This window comes from Etheostoma cragini, chromosome 21 (genome assembly GCF_013103735.1).
Source record: "Etheostoma cragini isolate CJK2018 chromosome 21, CSU_Ecrag_1.0, whole genome shotgun sequence".
NCBI lineage: Eukaryota > Metazoa > Chordata > Actinopteri > Perciformes > Percidae > Etheostoma > Etheostoma cragini.
The window spans coordinates 17,754,527-17,774,904 of NC_048427.1; the positions used below are offsets into that span (position 1 = coordinate 17,754,527).

General features: G+C 40.0%; 1 protein-coding gene across 1 annotated transcript in view; it reads left to right on the forward strand.

The window, feature by feature from the left end:
* The window catches only part of reep3b (receptor accessory protein 3b), a 34,263-nt gene that overhangs the window by 432 nt on the left and 13,453 nt on the right, over window positions 1–20,378 (forward strand). Inside the window, exons 2-3 of the mRNA XM_034859838.1 lie at window positions 14,122–14,194; window positions 20,292–20,368. Coding sequence (XP_034715729.1) covers window positions 14,122–14,194; window positions 20,292–20,368 — 150 coding nt within the window. The remainder of the gene's footprint in view (window positions 1–14,121; window positions 14,195–20,291; window positions 20,369–20,378) is intronic.

Below are 20,378 nucleotides of genomic sequence, written 5' to 3' on the forward strand. Positions count from 1 at the left end.
TTGAGAAAGAAATAAGGGCAGCTGATGGGATTGAACTTGCTAGCTAACTAGCTAGCTAGCTAGCAAGCTAACAAGCTAGCTTGGCTAACTTATTAACGTTACCGTCCTTGGGCTAAACTATGACCTTTGTATTTCAATGCAGACACTTTTTTAACAAGAAATTACATAATTTGGGTTAGCAAACAGTTACCAGACGCCACTAATACACACTTGTTTATTTTGTGAAAAAAATAGCTTAGCTAGTTGTACTAACATAAGCTAGCCTAGTGCTATTGAGACAATAAAGCTAACGTAAATGCTACCATCTTGTTTATGATCATGACCATGCACACTGCTGTTGAGTCAGCGTAACAATATGTACCTTTCTTATGTATAGGTGAGGTGGAACATTTCAAGTTAATCTGTGAAGGAGTGTCAGGTACAGCTGTCATCTTAAAGATATTATTAGCCGGCCCTTCCCAATTTGACATGGCAACCGTAACATACTTGGCACACAGGGAGAAAGGCGAATTTAACCCCATTATACGGATTAATTGGCTTTGCATGGATTTGTTTGGTTACTGGAGTTATTAATTGTCACATCACTGGAATCCCTTGTGAATAAAGCAGGAGGCAGAGATTAATCTAAAGAGATTCACATAACACTGGAGATGTGTTTAATTTGAAGTAAAAATGCCACTTTTGGGGGTTTTGACCCAAGAGTATCCCTTTTTTCCTCATTTTCTTTCTATCTCTCGTCCATTCTCCATTTGCCCTTTCTCTGCCTGTACATCCAGGAGCAGTTGTTGCATTACTTGGTATTTTGGGGGATAGGAATGTGGTGGGAATGACAAAAGGGTGTGGAGGGGGAAGAAAAACAACCCAAAAGCCTCTCCTTCTTTCTCTAAGCAACTTATAAAACACAAGGAAATGAGCATGTTAGCCTTTCGTGCCTGTGGGCCCTGTCACTACCATAGACAGTTAAAGAAATGGACCAACAGATCCCATTGCTCCGGATGGAGACCAGTGAAGGCTATTAGAAGTTCTTTTCTGGTAATGGCTAAGCGTTACTGCGCTGCCTCCAACTGAGCTTGAAGACGTAGATGTGATGTGAGCAACCTGTCTGAAAGTTGTAAGTCTTCTGGTAGCTGTGCCAAGAGAAATCTCAGTCATTCCCAATCAGCAGAGCTGGAGAGCGTAGATATGTGTAAGAAGATAACATAGGCACAGGCTAATTATTGCTAACTAACATGCTAGTTTACATTAGTAATTAAACCTAAACAGCTGATCTAAGTCGAAACTGTCTGGGAGCTTCTCCTGACAATACGGTGATTTGCTGACTATGCGACAGCAAGACGCGTGGTTATGACGCAATCGTTAGCCTATTTTTTACAAAAACGTCTGCTACGGAGCCATAACGTGAGGTACAAGGTAATAGAGCATTTTACAGATTGTCGTGTTTCTTTAGGAATAAACAATTTACAAATGTAGTCTTTAAACGCTTCAGAGTTTCACTTCAAGTTATTTGCTGTCAAATTGAATGGTAGTCAATGGGATGCTAACTGCAGGTGATAGCTTTGTAGCATTAAAATGGCGCCATAGGAGCTAAGCTTAGGGTGGAGAGTCTTCCCAGATGGAAGTAGAGTGCAGATTTGAGTCATACATGCAGATTCGAACGTGCATGCTCAGATTTTAACGGTTTACGGCATATGTCATAACATATGTAATACTGAAATCTGTGAAATCCATGAAATAAACTTTTCACATTACAAACCATAACAGAAGATAGAAATTATTTCAAAATCTATTGGCTATGATTGTTTGATTGCTAACGTTAGCTTAAAACGCCATTCAAGTGACAGCCTTTGTCGTGTTTGATTACTAGCTTGTAGCTAAGCTAGCAGTCATTTCAAAAACGTTGTAACTAACTGATAGTTTGATTGCTAACTTTAGCTCGAAGCACCATTCCAGTGACAGCACTTGTTTTGTTTGTTGCTAACCTGTGAATCAACTTCGTTAAGTAGGTCCATTTTTTACTGTGTTGACATTACAGAAGTCTCTCGTTAGCATCTTATATGCTACTTGTCGCAAAGTGACGCATGCGCGACTTAAATCTGCAATCGACTCACATCGGGGAGCAACAGGCCCCTCTTGTCATAACCTGTCCATAACATTGTCTCCTGTCCTACATTGAAATGCTTTTTTTTTTGGGTGGCAGTAGCTCAGTCCGTAGGGAGTTGGGTTGGGAACTCGAGGGTCGCTGGTTCAAGTCCCCTCCTTGAGTAATGCCCCGAACCCCCAACTGCTTGGGTCGCCTTTCCATGGGTAACCCCCTCACTCAGACATCTCTCCATTAGTGCATGTATAGGACCTGATCATGTGTGTATAATTCAGGCCTGTGTGTAATATTAACAAAGTAAATTGTAATTTCCCCTTGTGAGACTAATAAAGGATACTAAATTTAATTTAACTATAGTACCAAAGGCCATTAACGATGGATTCAACCCATTGCTGGTTTCCAATATACAGTCCAGTTTTTGGCCAGTGACGTATTTGTATTAGTGGGCCTCTTTGAGTAACAGTGACTATAAGTTTCAAGAGCTGACTTTCAGCTTTAATTTGACGGCATTAAATTGTTATCCTCACTGCAAAGTTTTGCAGTTTTATTAGGGGTCATGATTAAAATATATATCATATTTGGTGTCAAATCATTTGCCATAAATGACTAGCTGATGTTACAACCCACAGATATCTGCAAAGCGAATTTTGTTGTTCAATTTGACCCCTAATTGAACTTTAAAATCTGAAGCTCGGTATTGGAATGCAGCGCTGGTCCCGTAATGTTATCTAGACAAGCCGAAACTTATCTGGAGGTATACTGGCCTAGATTCTGTTCTCTGGATCTTGGGTTTTGTATCTCTGGTGGGATGCCCTTTGCCCATGTCAGTTGTGTTGATTAATTTTCCTTACAGTGGCTTGCTACTGCTACGGTGTAGCTGCCAAGCCGTACATAATGAAAACCATTTTTCATGGTCTTTTAATGATTTATTGTTTCTGTTAACCTCGTTAACACCACTGACTAAAACCCATTTATCTGTTACTTACTCTGTTTAAGTCTGTTTTTAATGCGTTCAGTGTAAAAAAGAGAACCAGAACGGCCAGAAAAGCAGAAAACACGCTCAGCAGACCCTCACGACACTTAAAACAGGTTTTCCTTTTCTAGTGTTTCTGCCACTCTTTCTAGAGAACACATCTATTGCCTTGTCATGCAACAGTTAAAAAAAAAAAAAAAAAACATTTTTAACCCAACACTTCATGACCAACTATTTTTAGGTGGCCAGCCTGCATGACATAGTCCTGGTATATTTGTGTGTATCTCTCCTAGTCCACCTCGTTCTGTTTGTTTCAGCTTTAGTGTTGACAAAGACACTTCCGTTGTCTGCCGTTAACAGCCGTGAAAACCACTGATATTCTCCCCTAAGTTGTGGACCTCTATGGTGATAATTATCATAGCACAGCAGGCAAACACAATCATGAGCTCCTCTTCAGCGTAGTGCGTCTTGATGCAGGATCCCCGGAGCTCAGAATGATCCACTCTCTGGTATAATTGGAAGTGTGTAATTGTTGTCAGGCCATGGTATAAGAGTGCACCAAAGTGATTATTAGGGCCGCACGATATGAGGAAATTATCCAATTGCGATTATTTTGACTGATAATGCAATTTTTTGTTTTCTCCCACAAACCCCTGCCAGGGTTGCAACTGAAATAATAAGCCACGGCAACAAATGTTATGGACGCACTAGTGTAATTTTGGTCATATCTTATTGTGCCTGACTGATTGGGCGGTGATATTGTTAAGTCTTGTGATTTACGCATTTACAGCGTTGGCCTTTTGTTTTTTTCCTTCCTGGGTTGGGAAGCAGCGATTGTATAGCGTTTTGTCTGTGTTCTTTACAAATAACAGCGCCTCTTTCATGTGGACACGGGCGCTCGTCGCTGGATTGGGAAAACCCGGGTTGATGGAAGAAGTCGATAACCGCTATCGTGTCACAGCTTACGCGGGACCGCGGTTGCTAGGTTTGTTGTTAGCCGGGTAACGGCAATAAATCCAGGGCATGTTGATCTTGCTTCGTCGTGCAGGCCTTTGGACTGGAACCAGTCCCATTTGCTGTAGCAGCAGTTCTATCTCTCTCTCTCTCTCTCTCTCTCTCTCTCTCTCTCAACAATCCTCCTGTGTTTTTCAGGGGAAAATCATGTGATCGTATTCTTATTCCTGAAGCTCAAACCAGATGGTGTGTGCTCAAAATCTTGAAGATCTCTGAGGTTTTTTTCCCCTCACTCTCTCACTCTGTCTCTCCCTCTTGGTATGTCTCCTGTTTTTATTGCTCTTGTTCTCTCTCTCTTTTCCTTTGCTCTCTCTCTTGTCGTCCTGTCCTCCCCCTCCCCCTCCCTCTCCCTCTCCCCCTCCCCCTCCCCCTCCCCCTCCCCCTCCCTCCATCTGGTTGTTGGCGGTGTACGGTGTCAGGAAACCAGGGAAATTGACCTGGAGCCCAGAGTCAAGGTCTACCTAAAAGCATCGGGGCTATTTTCTCAGCTGCATGCAGAGAGTGGGGGGGGGGGGAGAAGCTGTTAAAATAAATGGGAAGGGGAAGGAGGAGGGTGAAAAGGGAAATGGAGAGATGATAGTTTTGGTATGAAAAGGGGCCCGGCTTCTCATGAAATTGTTTCAAGAACATTTCAGTGCAGCTTCTTTTGTGTGGTCGTAGTTTGGAGAGACACTCAAGTTTATGTCTTTGCTGGGCCGCAGTTACTCTCAAAGACGTAAATGGACATTTAAGACTTTTAAAAACATGAAGAAATGTTAAGGTAGATTTTTTGGCATCAGATAAACCTGCTAGGTATTACCAAATATGACAAGAATATTTTTCGCTTAATTAATGATACATAATGGAACCCGACCGAAATATCGGTGGGCCCATATTATGCACTTCCCGTTCTATTGGTATCGGCATTTATAATGGCTATTTAAAAAAAAAAAAAGATTCTGATTTAAAAATCTATTTGTATATTTTTTTTAGAACAGAAAAATCAGATACTGCAGATACTCCATGTTGCCTGCACCCATTCGTTTGTGTTTTTTTTTCCAAATACACACATATTTATAGCAATAAAGATTAATGTAATGTCGGAATTCTCCTTAAGTGTTATAATAGTAGGGAAAACCTGGACGTGTCTGTGTTATTTCGGAGACAGGGCTGAAATCAATAGGACGATATTTTTTACCAAATACCTCGATATCAATACCGACACAATATTTTAGTGTTGACTATTGGTGCTTTCACAAACTATTTACACAATGACATTTTTGATAATAATCATCAGTAATGTGGCTATAATGACTAAGTGGGTAAAGGCAAATAATAGAACAGTTATAGCAGTCTGGTAAATTCAGAAAATGACATCACTTTACTGTAATGCATCCTTTAAAACCAGGAAAAGAGAACTCTTATGCAATATTACGATATCCAAAATCTAAGACAATATCTAGTCTCATATCACAATATCAATATATCAATATATTGCCCAGCTCTAGTTGGAGAAATACCTGTCCGATGCAGTGATGTTGTCCTGCAGCAGGTGTTTTTGCAGCGAAATAAAGCTCACATAACTTGACTCGAAACAGCCAAGTCCTGGTGACATGAGCTTATTAATGTTGGTCTAGTTGCTGATTATTACTGTCTTTATTTCCTTCCCACCATGGGCCCAGACCAGCCAAGTGTGTGCTGGAGCTCTGTGACCAGACTCACGCGGCAGTCAAAGCAAATTAGGAGCAACAGAGACGCAAATACCTGCTATTATCACGGCATCAGTAATCGCCTTTCATTAGCGGGACTGAGATCTTCTAGCCAAACACAAGGCCTTCAAGCTGCGGCGTTGGAGTGGAAAGACGTGTATGTGCTGGTGCTGCTGTCCCGGTTCCTCCACTTCAAACATGTATACTAACACACCCTCATACTCTAAGAGAGGGAAGGGATTCATTCAACTTTGATTTATTTGGGCTATAGGTTCAGCACTCTTGTTCTCTACAGTCATGCAAATAAAGCCCAGCGAGTTCACAGTGAGACGTAGACATGAAGAGAGAGCATGCAAGCTTGGCAGCCTCCCTGTTTCTATAGCAACCGCTGGAAAATAAACTGCTGGGGTTGTTGGCTGCTCGCCTGCTGCTGAAGGGACTCTGGTCAGTGTGTCTGTACAAACAGAGTGTATACAGTGTGTCTGTGTATGTTTGTAGGTTGCTGTTATTGTGAAATTCTCCACATTTTCGTCATTTAACTTGAGTTGAAGGATCCTATGAAGTAGCTGAGTCATTCATTCCGCCTGCGTGTAACCGTGTCTGTGTTGTGGCAACCGCCAGGGCATTCAAATGAGTGCAGACCAGGGGGGTCGCACATCTGTGACATCATTACGCAATCATTTGCGTAAAGGTTAGTGGTTGTGTCAGCAAGGTAGAGAGAAAGAAATAGAAATCTGGGTGTGAACAACCTCTCTATGTATAGACAACTGTGGTGACATTTCACACATCATTCACACATCAAATATTTATATATATGAAAACAGAGTGGCTGACTATCTCACACACATCCCATATATTTACTAAATCCACATTACATTAATTGTACACAACCAGATGCAAACACACACCAATACAGAAAGAAAAAAAACCATATTCATGCATATTCTTAGGATAAATGTGATCTAACAAACTAATTAGAAATCTGATACATACTGACAAAAAGGCAATAGAATGCATGTTGGGTTGTTACATTTTAAAATTTTAAGAAAGATATACAAAAAGCGGGAGTTAGAATTTGCAGATTGATTGGTGAGAATCAATCTACCAAATGTCATGTAGTTTTCCATAAAACATGAATACAAAAAGTGAATAAGAAGCAATTCATAAAATAACACCAAAATGTATTTTGTAAAGATAAATTATTAAACTGCAAACCCGCAGCCGCTGCGACGAGGAGTAAACCTCAATATATGGGCGCCTGCTCTACCAGGTGGGCTACCCAGGTGCCCTCTGCTGCCTTTAATAACTTGTGTGATGTCGTACTAAAGGGATCGGTAAGGTGCCAAGGACATCATTGCTGTCAAAATTGCAGAAAAATCACATTTCACGTATCCATTTCGTAACCAAGTCTCTTGCCGTTCCTTGAATTTGTCCAACGATTTCAATTCCCGTATCTCCTCTTTTCTACAGTAGGACATTCTCGATGCCTTTTGCATGGCATCTTCTTCTTCACCCTTGTTGTTTTTTTTCTTCCAGTAGCGCCAGCCCCATGATAGAAACTTCATCAACAACCCAATTAACTTTATTGACGACACGCTGGGTCTACGTATAATAAAAGCGGCTTAATGGGATATCAGTGGCCGAGCTATACGTTTCAGGAGAATAGTACGGATTTTTTCCTTTTTGTTTTGTTTTTTTTAACTCCGAAGTCCATTGACACACTTTTGACACACTAAACGCCTTATGTCTGTCAGGTGAGGCCATTACAGTATTGGGATGATATTGTATAGATCACGGCATTAGTTTGTGTAAAGGGGACAGGTTGGATTTACTGACAACATGTGGGAGAGAGAAATCAAGAAGAATGGCATAGAGATGACTACAGTGTTTGAGATAATGGGAGCCAGAGATCGAGGAAGTAGATTGAAGAAATGGTCGGGGAAAAAAAGGAGATGGAGATTTGCCGGCATAGCTACATCAACTGTGCAGTCACAGCAAAAGATTTTTATGAGCAGCAAAAGTGGCCAGCAGTCATTCATTTTCAATAAAAGTTGATGGGGACATTTGGCAGCTGTTGTTCTTCGGGGGAACTCCAGCGATTTTGTGTGGTATTTAGATAAATATATGAAAAAAAGAAATTGGGGCTAAATAAACCTCATTTTTTAAAAAGTTATACCTAACGTTGGATTTAGAAAAGCAGAAATTAGGACTTATTTTGACCACCATTAAAGGAATGGATGTTGATGGTCAACTTTTACACAATACTCAACTTCAAATCCACTTCCATTTTTCTTTTCTCAATGCTATAACATTGAAGATGACACCCCAAAATGAATGAAAGTAGAGATTTGTACTTGCCAAAGAGTATTGTGTGGAGTCAATCATGTTATTTTGGGTAGTTAAAAAGAACATTGAAATAGGAAAACGGGTCAATTTGACCCGAGGACAACATGTCAAATGCTCAAAGGTTACTTTCTGATATGTTGACAAGGTGAAATCTCTTTTGAACAGAACGTAACATTGCGGTTCAAGCTGTTCCTGTTGTTCAGTGACAAGCTATCAAACCAGTAGATGGGAATAGATTTGTTGAAATCTATAGAATAACTGGAAATTGACAAATATCGCGGGATGCGTGTCTTTTTAACCGGTGTCTGTTTCTTTCCTCTTTCTTTGTGTTGGCGTTTCTGAGGACTGTGGTTAACTGCTCCTCAGATCTCCGCAGGGTAAATCCAGACCGCTAGCTAGACTATCTGTCTAATCAAAGTTTTCGCTCGCATGACTAAAACAACTTTTCTCTGATTCTCTGCCACAATTTTAATTGACCATGACAAAACAAATCGGCAGTACCAAACAGATATTTTTGGCACCTATAGCACATTGCTCATCACCACAAGCTTATAAACACAGAGGCTTCAATGAAGAGAAGGGAGAGCATTGCAGCGCTTGGGAGCACTTTAAAACCTAGTTCACACCAAAAGACTCATAGAAGAAAGTCGTAGCGTTTGTGATGCAGACGCCTCGTTAAAAATTAAATTACAATCAAAGTCATTTAACCCTCATGTTGTCCTCTGGTCTAATTGACCCATTTTCCTATATCAATGTTATTTTTAACTACTCAATTGTAGTAACCCAAAATAAAATTCTACTACTTTCATTCATTTTGAGGTGTCTTATTCAATTTTAAAGCATTTTGGGGAAAAATTGAAGTGGTTTTGAAATAATATTGGGTAAAAGTTGACATATTCCTTTAATTTTAATCTAAATAATTTCTAATTTCTGCTTTTTTAACCTCAAACATTAGGTATAATTTCTTATAAATGAGGTTTATTGACCATAAATTCCTAAAACAACTATAAAACTAAAGTTATTAAGTTAGTGTAAAGTAATGTTGAAAACGTCAAAAGATAAACGTTGGAAAAAAGCGTCAAAAGTGTTAAACTTAAACCCATCGATTAAAAGCCTCAACAAAAGTGTTGATTTTAAATCAAAGTTATTTAAAAAATTAAATCGTGAACAGGCTAAGTCAAGATCGAGATGTTATATGATTAATCGTGCAGGCCTAGGTCCTTCCCGAGACTACCACGATTGGGATTGGTTGCCAGAAAATCTAATAAACCAGAACACGTTTTTCTCCCCTCCCAGAATGCTATGCGGACTAGCCAGGCCCTCCTCCGCTCCCCAGTGTGTGTATGGTTTGGCAAAGTGAGACTAACTCAAGTCCAACATTTTTCGTACCAAGTCTGCATTTGGCTTGACGGGTGTTTGTCCCTACTTGCTTGTCTGTCACCATCACCTGTAGTTTTTGCAGTATCAATTATTGTTGCCGCTAACTGGCGGCCATTTGTCCATGTTAAATATTAAATGCTGTTCCGCCAAAGCAAATCTGCAAAGTTACGCGGAAGTTACTACGTGCACACGGACGCAGACGTCTGCTATCAACCAGGGTTCCTGTCTCCCACCTCTCTCCTCCCAATGCCAGTTTAAATACTGGGTCAGTTTCAAATCAACAGCTTAAGTCTGCCAGTTCAGGTTGCCAACGTCACGCCTCCTTTTAATTTCTCTCTTTATTTATTTCCCTCTGCCTCTCTTTTTTTACCCTTCTTGATCCAGTTCAGAATGACATTGGTATTAGAGATGAGAGTTGCAGTTAGATTTAATGCCTGTGCATCAGTTTTTCTGTGAGTCTTGAGAACAGTTACAGGGAGACTGAGGTCATCGAGGGACACCTGCTTATCTACCAAAATGCAGTTCACTTTGACAGTGTATCTCTTCACTGCAGCTTTCAGCTGTATGCTGTCAGAGATCTTGCCGCACCATTTATGCGCAGTATCTTTCCCTTGTATATGTCTCTGGTTGTGTTACACCCTGCAGGCAGTGTTGTAAATCAATGAGCAGGACTGCTCGGCCATGTTGGATTTTACAGGATCAGCGTGGTCAGAATTAACCAAAAACAAATTGATATCACTGGCTATAAGAGGCACTCAGATGATTTTTCACATCAAGATTGCCTTCGTCGTGGTCAGTACTACTTATCCCGTGAGAACAGTTGTATAGTATCTTCTGTGGCTGTAGAGGAGCTTTGTCAAGTCAGAGAGAAAAAAAAACACACTGCAGGATTTACTCTGTTTGGGCTGGGAGACTACAAGTACAGGAATCCTTACAACTCAGTGGTTTGGAGTTTAAAAGGCGTGAGCAGTCACTGTAGTGCTGCACAATTAATCGAATTTTATCACGATTTGGGCTTCTTACGATCAAATTTGCATGATCAAGCGATTATTTTATTTTTTTGCTAGTTAGTGTCTGTTGGCTCACAGGGCTCTATGGTGCTAGTTAGTGTCTGTTAGCTCACAGGGCCCTAGGGTGCTAGTTAGTGTCTGTTAGCTCACAGGGCTCTAGGGTTCTAGAACAATGTCAGAGAGAGGGAAGGAGACTCCTGTTATAAATTGATCTAGTCGTTTTTCTTTCTCTCACACACACACACACACACACACACACACACACAGTTCTGTCAGGGAGAATATATGGCGTGCCGCTTAAAGCAGAGAGGTAGGACAAAATGCGTGTGTGTGTGGAAATAGGGCTCTTTTGATTTCAGTAGATTGTGTACAGTAGCAAAAAAGACTTACAGTTTCACTCGCTGTAAGTGGTTGGTCCTATATTAACAATTGTGGTGTTAATCACACCATTGATGTGAAAACTACAATAATATCTGAAATATATCTGCATACAGACCTCTATAATATTTGCATAATATACACACACAATTTTGAATTTTCTTTTTTCCCTTGTAGCACTGCTGAAAGCAAATTAACCCTTGTGTTATCTTCCTGTCTAAATTGAAAATCAACACTTTTGTTGACACTTTTTAGCTATGTTTTTAAGTTTTCTTACATATTTCTCCCTTTTTTCATCACTTTAGTTTTTTTCTCAATATTTCTCACTTTTTTTTTTTTTAAGTTTTCAAACCCCATAACACTAACTTATTTAGTTTTACAGTTAATTTTGGAATTTATGGTCAATTAACCTCATTTATAGGAAATCACACCTAATGTTTGAGTTAGAAAAGCAGAAATTCTGAAATATTTATAACTAAAATTAAAGGAATGTATGTTGATAGATAATAAGAGACTGGAATATGTCAACAATTACTCAATACTATTCCAAAACGACTTCATTTTTTTTCTTCAAATGCTATAAAATTGAAGAAGACTCTCCAAAATTAATGAAAGTAGAGATTTGTCCTTGCCAAAGAGCGCTGTGTGGAATCAATCGTGTTATTTTAGGAAATTACAATTAGGCAGTTAAAAAGAACATTGATATAGGAAAACGGGTCAATTTGACCCAGATAGCTTAGTTGGTAGAGCGGGCGACCATTTATAGAGAATTACTCCTCAATTTTAATATAAAGAGGTATGCTCCTTATCGTGTTGGGCGCGGGTTCGAATCCGACCTGCGGCCCTTTGCTGCATGTCATTCCCCTTCTCTCTCCCAGTTCAATTCTTCACCTGTCCTGTCAAAAAAAGCCGAAAAATGCCCCAAAAAAATAATGCAGCTTCCCTGTTTTAGTTCCATTTCACAGCAAAGATTGAACATTTGCTGTTTGCTGTTTTTTTTTGGAAAAGCTCTGACAAACCCTGTACACTAAGCTCAGTATCAAACAGCTAGCAGACACCGCTAGAGGCTAGCAGGTGACCATAGTGGAGGATTTAGCAGCTAAAGAGACAGATATTTCCCTTAGGAGTTGGTGGAGACCAAAACCAGAGAGAATATTGGACTTATATTCATCATGTGCACAAAGACACAACTCCTAATGTCAATGTCAGCTGTCACTGTTGCTTCGTAGAAACTGCTAGATGTGTAAATAGGACACTAAACGTGTTTGCCGTAACAACTTCATAAGTCTGTGTTGTATAGTTTTGTCCAGTTTTCTTTTTCTGCTGCCCCCAAATGGCCCAAAAACCTGTCAATGCAGCTTCAGAGATTTAATTCCTTAACATTCTATTTCATTTTTGCCCTCAAGACTGCAAGACAAGATTGTTCAAGACAGATTTTAGATACATGGTCTTAAAGGAGCTGTTCAGAGGTTTTACAGCTGCTATCATGGTTGTTTAGCAAGGACAACTGTCTGGCCAAATGACATGCAAAACATTTTGACCTACAGTATGTGTGCTGCTAACCAGTTAGCTCAACTGCTTTGAACATGACTCTACCCCTACCCAGTGTGGCAACTCGACTGCTCAGCTGGTTTTTCTTCTAGGTTGTCTGACATAACCTGTTTGAGTCTTATGTTCCTATTGTTCGAAGCTTTAAATGCCTCACGGCTCTTACGTATGATTTACTGATACTAAATAAAGTATTGCGTAACATGTTACCCGTAGAAAAAAGAGCGCCTGTGCAGTAGTCCTGCACGATTAATCGTTATAAAATTGCAATCTTGATTCACCCTGTTCATGATTTTAACTTATAAATAATTTTTTTTTAAATGAAGGACTTTGATTCTCATGTAATTTTACGAGCCGACTGCATCACAAACGCTACTACTTACTTCTGTGAGTTATAAAAAAAAGACTGTATGAAATACCGTAGGTCTCAATGTTCTCCCTTTTTTTCATTGAAGCCTGTATGTTTAAGGGCTTGTGGTGATGAGCAATGTGCTCTAGGTGGCAAAAGAATCTATGTCAATTTGTTTTGTTTTGGCATGGTTGAAAAAAAAAACGTGTCAGAAAATTATGATGTCAATTCTAAGCACAAAAAAAAATCGTGATTCATATTTTCCCCCGAATCGTGCAGGCCAGCTGTGCAGTTAGCAACACTGGACAGGCAAAACGGCACCACCTACAGAAACTAAATATTCTTGAGCAGGACATTGCAAAAACACCACACTCTAAAGAACCTAACATGCAAACAATACATATTTGTACGTAGAAAATACTGTGTATCTTAGTGCAAAAGAAGAGTGCAGTACGTTGAGGTAGTGCTGAAACCTGCACTGGACCAGACACGGAACCAAATCCCACATTACCCATAACCGCTGCAGAAGATTACAGGGGAAACATTGAGTCATTGTCTTGTGTTCCAGTGGTTTTCAGACTCTGGGTCAGAACCCAACACTCGATCATGGTAGGTTATAAATAAGTCCCCCAGATTGTTCTGCAGGAACGTTGGAAGGAATTTCGTATTTAAGCCTTTGTACACTTTGGATTAGGCTGTACTGCCATGTGTGGGCACTGTTGGGAGTGTAAAAACCGGACAGTGAAGGTGGAGACAAACTGTAGCCTTTAAACTACATTAATTGCAACAGAGCAAATGTACTGATAAGTAGGGATGTGACAAGACCCTCAGCTCATGAGACAAAACACGAGATCGGGTTCTTGAGAACGAGGGATTTTAACACAAGAACTCTGATTTTGAAATATGACTGGGAAACAAAATGACAGCCGAGCACTGTGAAAGTTTTTGGCACAATCTCAAGCGTCTTCTGTGTAACTCACCTCTTCATATGTATCTTAGTCTGTTTCTTTAAAAGCTCTTGCTCTTTAATGTTTTATGTAAGGCACTTTGAATTGCCTTGTTGCTGTATTCCTATCACCCACAAACCCAATTTCTCCTTTTAGTAAAAAAAACAGACCGATCAGGTCACATACAGGCTTATATACATGTCCAAATCATCTTTAATTTCTTGGGGAGTGGGAAACCAATGACACATTAATTGAGAACAGTCTACCACATCCAGGCAGGCATGTCCATGTGTTCACATTGGGAACACATTGACATGTAGTGTGTTTGTGTTTTGCAAGAAGTATTAGTAAATGGGTAGTTTATTTAACATGTCTTCTCTCTCCCTGCAGGCTGCTTTTTGGGACTCTGTATCCTGCATACTACTCTTACAAAGCTGTCAAGACAAAAAATGTCAAGGAATATGTAAGTACATGAGCACCACTCAGCATGTGTGGACGACCTCCTTTAATTTTGTATGATTCTACTACTCGTACACACACACACACACATACACACACACACACACACACATTGTCCACAGGCAGTGGATAAAAGAACACAAGAACAAAAAAAGAGGAAGATAAAGAAGGTCATGGGGCCATTACTAAATCAAGACAATTTTTCTTCCAATGTTTTAGGACAAAATTGGTCTGGCTTGCTAAATAAACACACACTTTTTTCCAATGCTTTTCACCCGGGGCTTTTTGAAATTGTATGGAGTAAGTCATGTTTTCCAAGAGATGCAGGTGTTTAAAGGTCCCATGACATGCTGCTCTGTAGTTGCTTCTATACAGACCTAAGTGGTCCCCTTATACTGTATCCGAAGTCTCTTTATATAGACCTTAGTGGTCCCCTAATACTGCATCTGAACTTCCTATGCTATTTATTTCAGATAGCTAATTTTCATTTACGTGAGTTGCAGCTGTATGTCTAAATAAAGGTGAAAATCTGGATTTTGTGTACATTAAGAACATAACCTGGGTGCGCCCCATAGGCTTTTAGCATTTCCATTAGGAGAGGTAAACCAGGGTCCGGGTCTGGGATTGTGACCAATGCGTCACCCGCGTAAAGACTTATTTTGTTAACCTATGGTTATTCCTTTTAGGCCATTCTCTTACTAAATAAATTGAGCCAAAGGTTCAATAAACAAATTAAAGATACTAGGGCTGGCTGGACAACCCAGCCTACAGCCACGTTGCAAAGTTATCGAGTTAGAAAGACTACCGTTGACCTTTACTCGTGCAGTAGGAGGAGAATAGAGATAGGTATCTTGCCAAAATGCTATGTTGACCTTCTCCCTTTTCAGTTTAGTTATCATTTTACTTCTTTTGATCCAATTATTTAGTTCATTATCATTCAAGGAAAGTATATTACAATGTTGTTGTTGTGCTCTAGATCAAAAGTTCAGTTTCTCTGAAAACGCAATTTAAAAATAACCAGATCACATTTGTCGTGGTATACATTGTCACATGCCATAATAAACCTCAAGAACCCACTTAATTTAAATAAGCTGGTCTGCATTTGAGAAGATACTTCTTTTTCCCCCCTGCCTTTTGATTTATGGATGCCTATAGTTGCCACTAACCATTTATTTGAACCAAAGCAGAAGCTGTCAATGTCTTTGTGCATGTGATCTTGTTAGATTCAGCACTTGAGAAGTTGGCCAGTAACTTGTTGACACTGCCTGTCTGCTACATTACATTTTTGCGTGTGTGTGTTAACCATATGCACAAACAGTGTACAAGCTCCAGCATTTGAAAGTGGGATGTGTCCTGCGTTTCTGTTGTTGATCGACCACACAAACCAAACCGCTTTGATTGGCATCTCCATCTATGTAATAGCTCTCTTGCAGTTACCAAGAAACATGTGTGCACATGCATGTGTTCTTAAATTATGTGCAAGTTAAACTATCAAATGATTGCCTTTAAATCAAGCATTTATATATGTAACTCCTGAAGAGACAGTTATAAATCATTGGTCTGTGATGTTCAGTACTTTTCAGGTGTCTAATACTAGTTTTGTGATGTAGAATGCCTCTATTAACACATTCATTTTGACAGCCCTAGTAAATACCATTTTATTAAAGGAAAATATTTCATTTAGTCGGTGCTTTTGTTAATATCTGTTATGAAGTTTTATGTTGATGATAAAATCGACAATGCCTTTGTCAAAGAAAGTGTTCAATTGAAGATGACCATTGGAGTTGATTGTACAGTAGGGCTGCACAATGTTAGGAAAATATCTAGTTGAGATTATTTTGAACAATATGAGTCACGATATAGGAGAAAATGATCATTTTTCTATGAGTATTCTCATTTTTATTGAAAATATATATATCTTTTAAAAATGACTGTAGTGTGAAATTTTTTTGCAAGGATGTGTACAAAATTATTTAGTCTGAAGCATAGGATTATAGGATGTGGGCTGGGATGTCTCTGCGGCACCACAATACTTATTTTAGAATGCTTTGACAGATTTTTTGCCTTTAACAAATGCTATTTGGACATTACACTAGTTTATATTGCGATTTTGATCAAATTGAGAATAATTGTGAAACACAGGCAGAACCCGATCCAGCTTCGCAACCTAGACTGAAGCAAGACGTTTCAGAGTGGTACGTTATTTAAATGTTAACAAATTAATTTTTCATACATAACGTTTTAATTCTGCACTGTCTCCTGGACATGGAGATACAACCATCTGAACTCTTAAGCTCTAATTAGTTTGGTTTGAGGGCGTACCACACTAGCAGCTAGCCTAGCATTATAACGTGTTTTACAAAATGACTCAAAATGACGTGCACTCCCTTTGGAATGGACTTTTTGGCAATGGCAATGGCTTTTTCGCTTTGTAGGCCTTTAACATGCACAAAAAAAGATATGTACCGTATTTTCCGGACTATACGTTGCTCACGAAGAGGAAAAAAACATAAGTCACATTTAATTAAAAATGTGTGTTACAAAATCCTAGACCAAGAACAGACATTTAGCACACAGAACAACAGGCAAAATACGGTAGGTGTCCGGTATGTTAGCGTAACTCATTAACAGAACACAGAACAGCTACCAGGGCATAGAGATGTAACTGCACTGTTGACAAGCCACTCCCGGAAGCATGTTGTTCAAGCACCCGTCTGTTGACCTGTTTCTCCAGCTCTGGCCATCTTGCTTTCAGTCCGCGATTAGCTTCCTTTTTCTACATTGCAGTAAGAGGAACCAGTCCCTCACAAGTTTCTCACTCACTCCTACTGCATATTTTACTACCTGCAGTTTGTAATCTGCAGACAAGGATTTTCTTTTTGGGGGCATTTTGTTTGTGTTCAGTCTTTCTCAGTTGTCTTTAGGAGCAACATGTAGTTGTCACAAGGCTAGATCGCCATCTTGCGGCCATAGACGGTAATGTTTTCAGTATTAATTAACATTTGAAAAACATGTTCAATTATACACATTTTGATATATAAGTCGCACCGGACTATAAGTCGCAGGACCAGCCAAACTACGGAAAAAAGTGTGACTTATAGTCCGGAAACTACGGTAACACATTAAAGGAAAGGGAATGAGCAAAAAAGCATAATATGAGAACTTTAATAAAATCATTTTATTTATTTATTTATTTTTTATTGACGGCTGGATCCCTCCGATTCCATGATATATAACATTCTCTGTGAATGTGTCACCTGATGACAGCATTTAGTTAAGGGAAACAGCCTTCTGTGTTTGTAGAGATTGGTTTGACTTTTCAAAATCATTGGAATTTTAGAATGTGAAATGTGTCTTAGCAAGCCTTTCCATATGACCTCAGGTTTAGATGGTGTTATGTCCTGGAGCTATACAAGATGATAGATGATAGATGTAAGGCCTTGAGGGCGAGGGTTTCTTGGTGAACTTTGCTGATGCAAGTAATGTCAGTGAGAGTGAAATTCCAGTCCGCTGAGTTAGTAACATATTCACACAGTGTTAGCACACTGTGAGCTGGGATTCTGCTCTTTGTCCTCCTCACTGACTGCTTCTGTTGCTTGATCTCTGCTAGTACTGATTCCCAGGTCCACTTCTTTGTTGTTGCATAAAGCAGTTAAGTTGGTATAGGTGAATTATACCTAACAATTTCTTTCACCAATAGAGCTGTCAGTCTTCCTCTATAATACCATTCAATAATGCTCATGTGCACCCTGTTATAAATACGCACTACACTACTCAGGCTTATGCATTGTAAATGCCACTATAAGCATGGGTTTGTTGTTACACGGGGGGGTTCTGCTCGCCAGTTTCAATTCATGAGCTGTCAATAGGGGTCTTGTTACAAAACTGGCCTGTGGATCCTCGCAATTCAAGTAAAGATGCGATAACAAAAGTGTTGATGTTATTTCTGGAAGCTAATGGCAATAAGTTGTGAAACTTATCGCAGTGGGAATCAAACCCGGATCTCCCACACCAAAGGCATGTGTCATATCCACTGCGCCATCACCACCACCTTTGCTATATTTTTAACATTAAAACATGATTTTATAAAATCATGGCAACAATGATTTTATTAGCTTAAATTCTATCCATTAACAATCTGTGTACAGGCTTTAGGCCTTCCTACATCGTATTGTGTTGTAGTAACTTGTCAGCAGGTGGAGCAAGTATTGGTCAGTCCCCACGGCTGCCCAGCTCTGTCTTCATGCTTTGTCTCCCAAGTTTAGCTTTACCAGTGTGGCTGTTAAGAGCTGATGTCAGGTTTTTTTTTTTTTCTTTTCTCTTTTAATGGAAGGCAGTTATTCACAGACGGGGCCAATAAATGTCTGCTATTGCCTCAGGAAGGCAAAATGGCTGCTGTATATTTCACTGAGGTCGCGACTTAATGTCCTCCCTACTGATGAGATGAAGGAAGCAGGGAGGGAAAGAAAAAAAATTACTCTAAGAGACAGAAGGGGGGTATGAAGTGGAACATGAAAGGGAGAGGTGGAAGAGAGACAGAAGCGGTGGAGGCACAAGTGGCTTGAAACATAAATTAGATGTCCTCTCCATCTCACTCTCTCCTCTTTACATGTGTATGTGTGTTTAGGGAGTTCACTATGAGGTCACCAATTAAGCAGTCCAGCAGTAATGTGGATCATACTGCAGGCTTTTGTGATTTTGAGAGTTTGTGCTTGTGAGACAGGTAAATGTGTGTGTCTGTGTTTTATGTCTTCTCCCCTTCTCAACACAGACGTTACTCCCTCATCTATCCTAACACGCGCGCGCACACACACACACACACACGCACACACACACACACTAGCTAGTGTCAGTGTGTGTTCAGTCATGCGGCAGCAGCCGGGTCTGGCTAATACCGCAGCCTGCCATGTGACTGTCTGCCACCGTCTACCGCTGGCTTTGATATGGAAATCCAGGCAGAAGAGCCTGGAAAGCCCTTAAAGAGGGACGGAGGGAGCTAGAGTGCGGGGAGGACGGCAGAAAGCATAAAAGCAAATAGAGAAAAACTCGTAAACCTCTGTTTCACTACTACTGGCCTTAGAGGTAAAGAAGTGCAGGATTAAAGGAAAAAGAAAGAAGAGAAGATTAATACCATATTAAAGTTGGTGTTACTGGCGGACGCTGCTCATTGCGACCGTGCAGTTGCGCGGCACTCAGACACTGCAAATCGTCACCAATGAAAAGGGAACTCCCTGCTGAGTTCAATGATACCTCACACAAGACTCTACCTTAAATCACCAGTCACCAGTTAATAAAGGGGGCGTGGCTGCATTATAAGGGTTGGGCCAAACATCACAAATGAAAACGGAACTGTCTGCTGAGTTCAATGATACCTTACACAATAGTGTACATCAAACGGGTCATTACTTTAAAAATGGGCGTGGCCAAAGCATAAGGCAAACATGACCAAAGAAGAAGTGATACTTCACCATAGTATCTACCTTAAATGGATTAAAAGTCATAAAAGGGGGCGTGGCATAACTGCATGGGCGTGGTTAAAGTATTTGGGGCAGCTCAGTATCCCAAGTAGACTACACATTCATGTAAAGTCACTTTTATGTAAATCAGATGATGTTTTTCATACGAGGCAAATTTCCTGCCAGTGGGGGGCGCTGTGAACTAAAGTCAAACGTGAGAAATTTTGGGCAGATATGACAATGTACATTAAAGTTACAACAACTTCTTTGTTCATTGTTAAATGCTCAAAATGGTCGCCACACCACGCCCACACCATTAGACGAAAAGTTTTTTGAAGACTCTAGGAGGAGTTTGTAAAAGTATATCATGACTTTTAGGTATACTTCATGTTGCCACTAGGGGGCACTAAAACTTTGAGCCAATATCGGTGTGTAGATGTCCTCAGGGTTGGTAATGATCCTGAAATGTTTTGAGTCAGACAATGTACACTGAAGTGACACCCACTTCTTGTTTTGATGGCAAAACTCGGGTGGCCAGTCCCTATAACAAAAAGTTTTTCTTTTAATAACTTTCATCTTTAATGTCTTAAAGGAGAATTCTGGTATATTGTTCAGCGTTTTCTCTGTTTTTGTGCGTCTGTGTAGGTGCGATGGATGATGTACTGGATTGTGTTTGCCCTCTACACTGTGGTGGAGACCATCACCGACCTGACACTGGCATGGTGAGTTTCA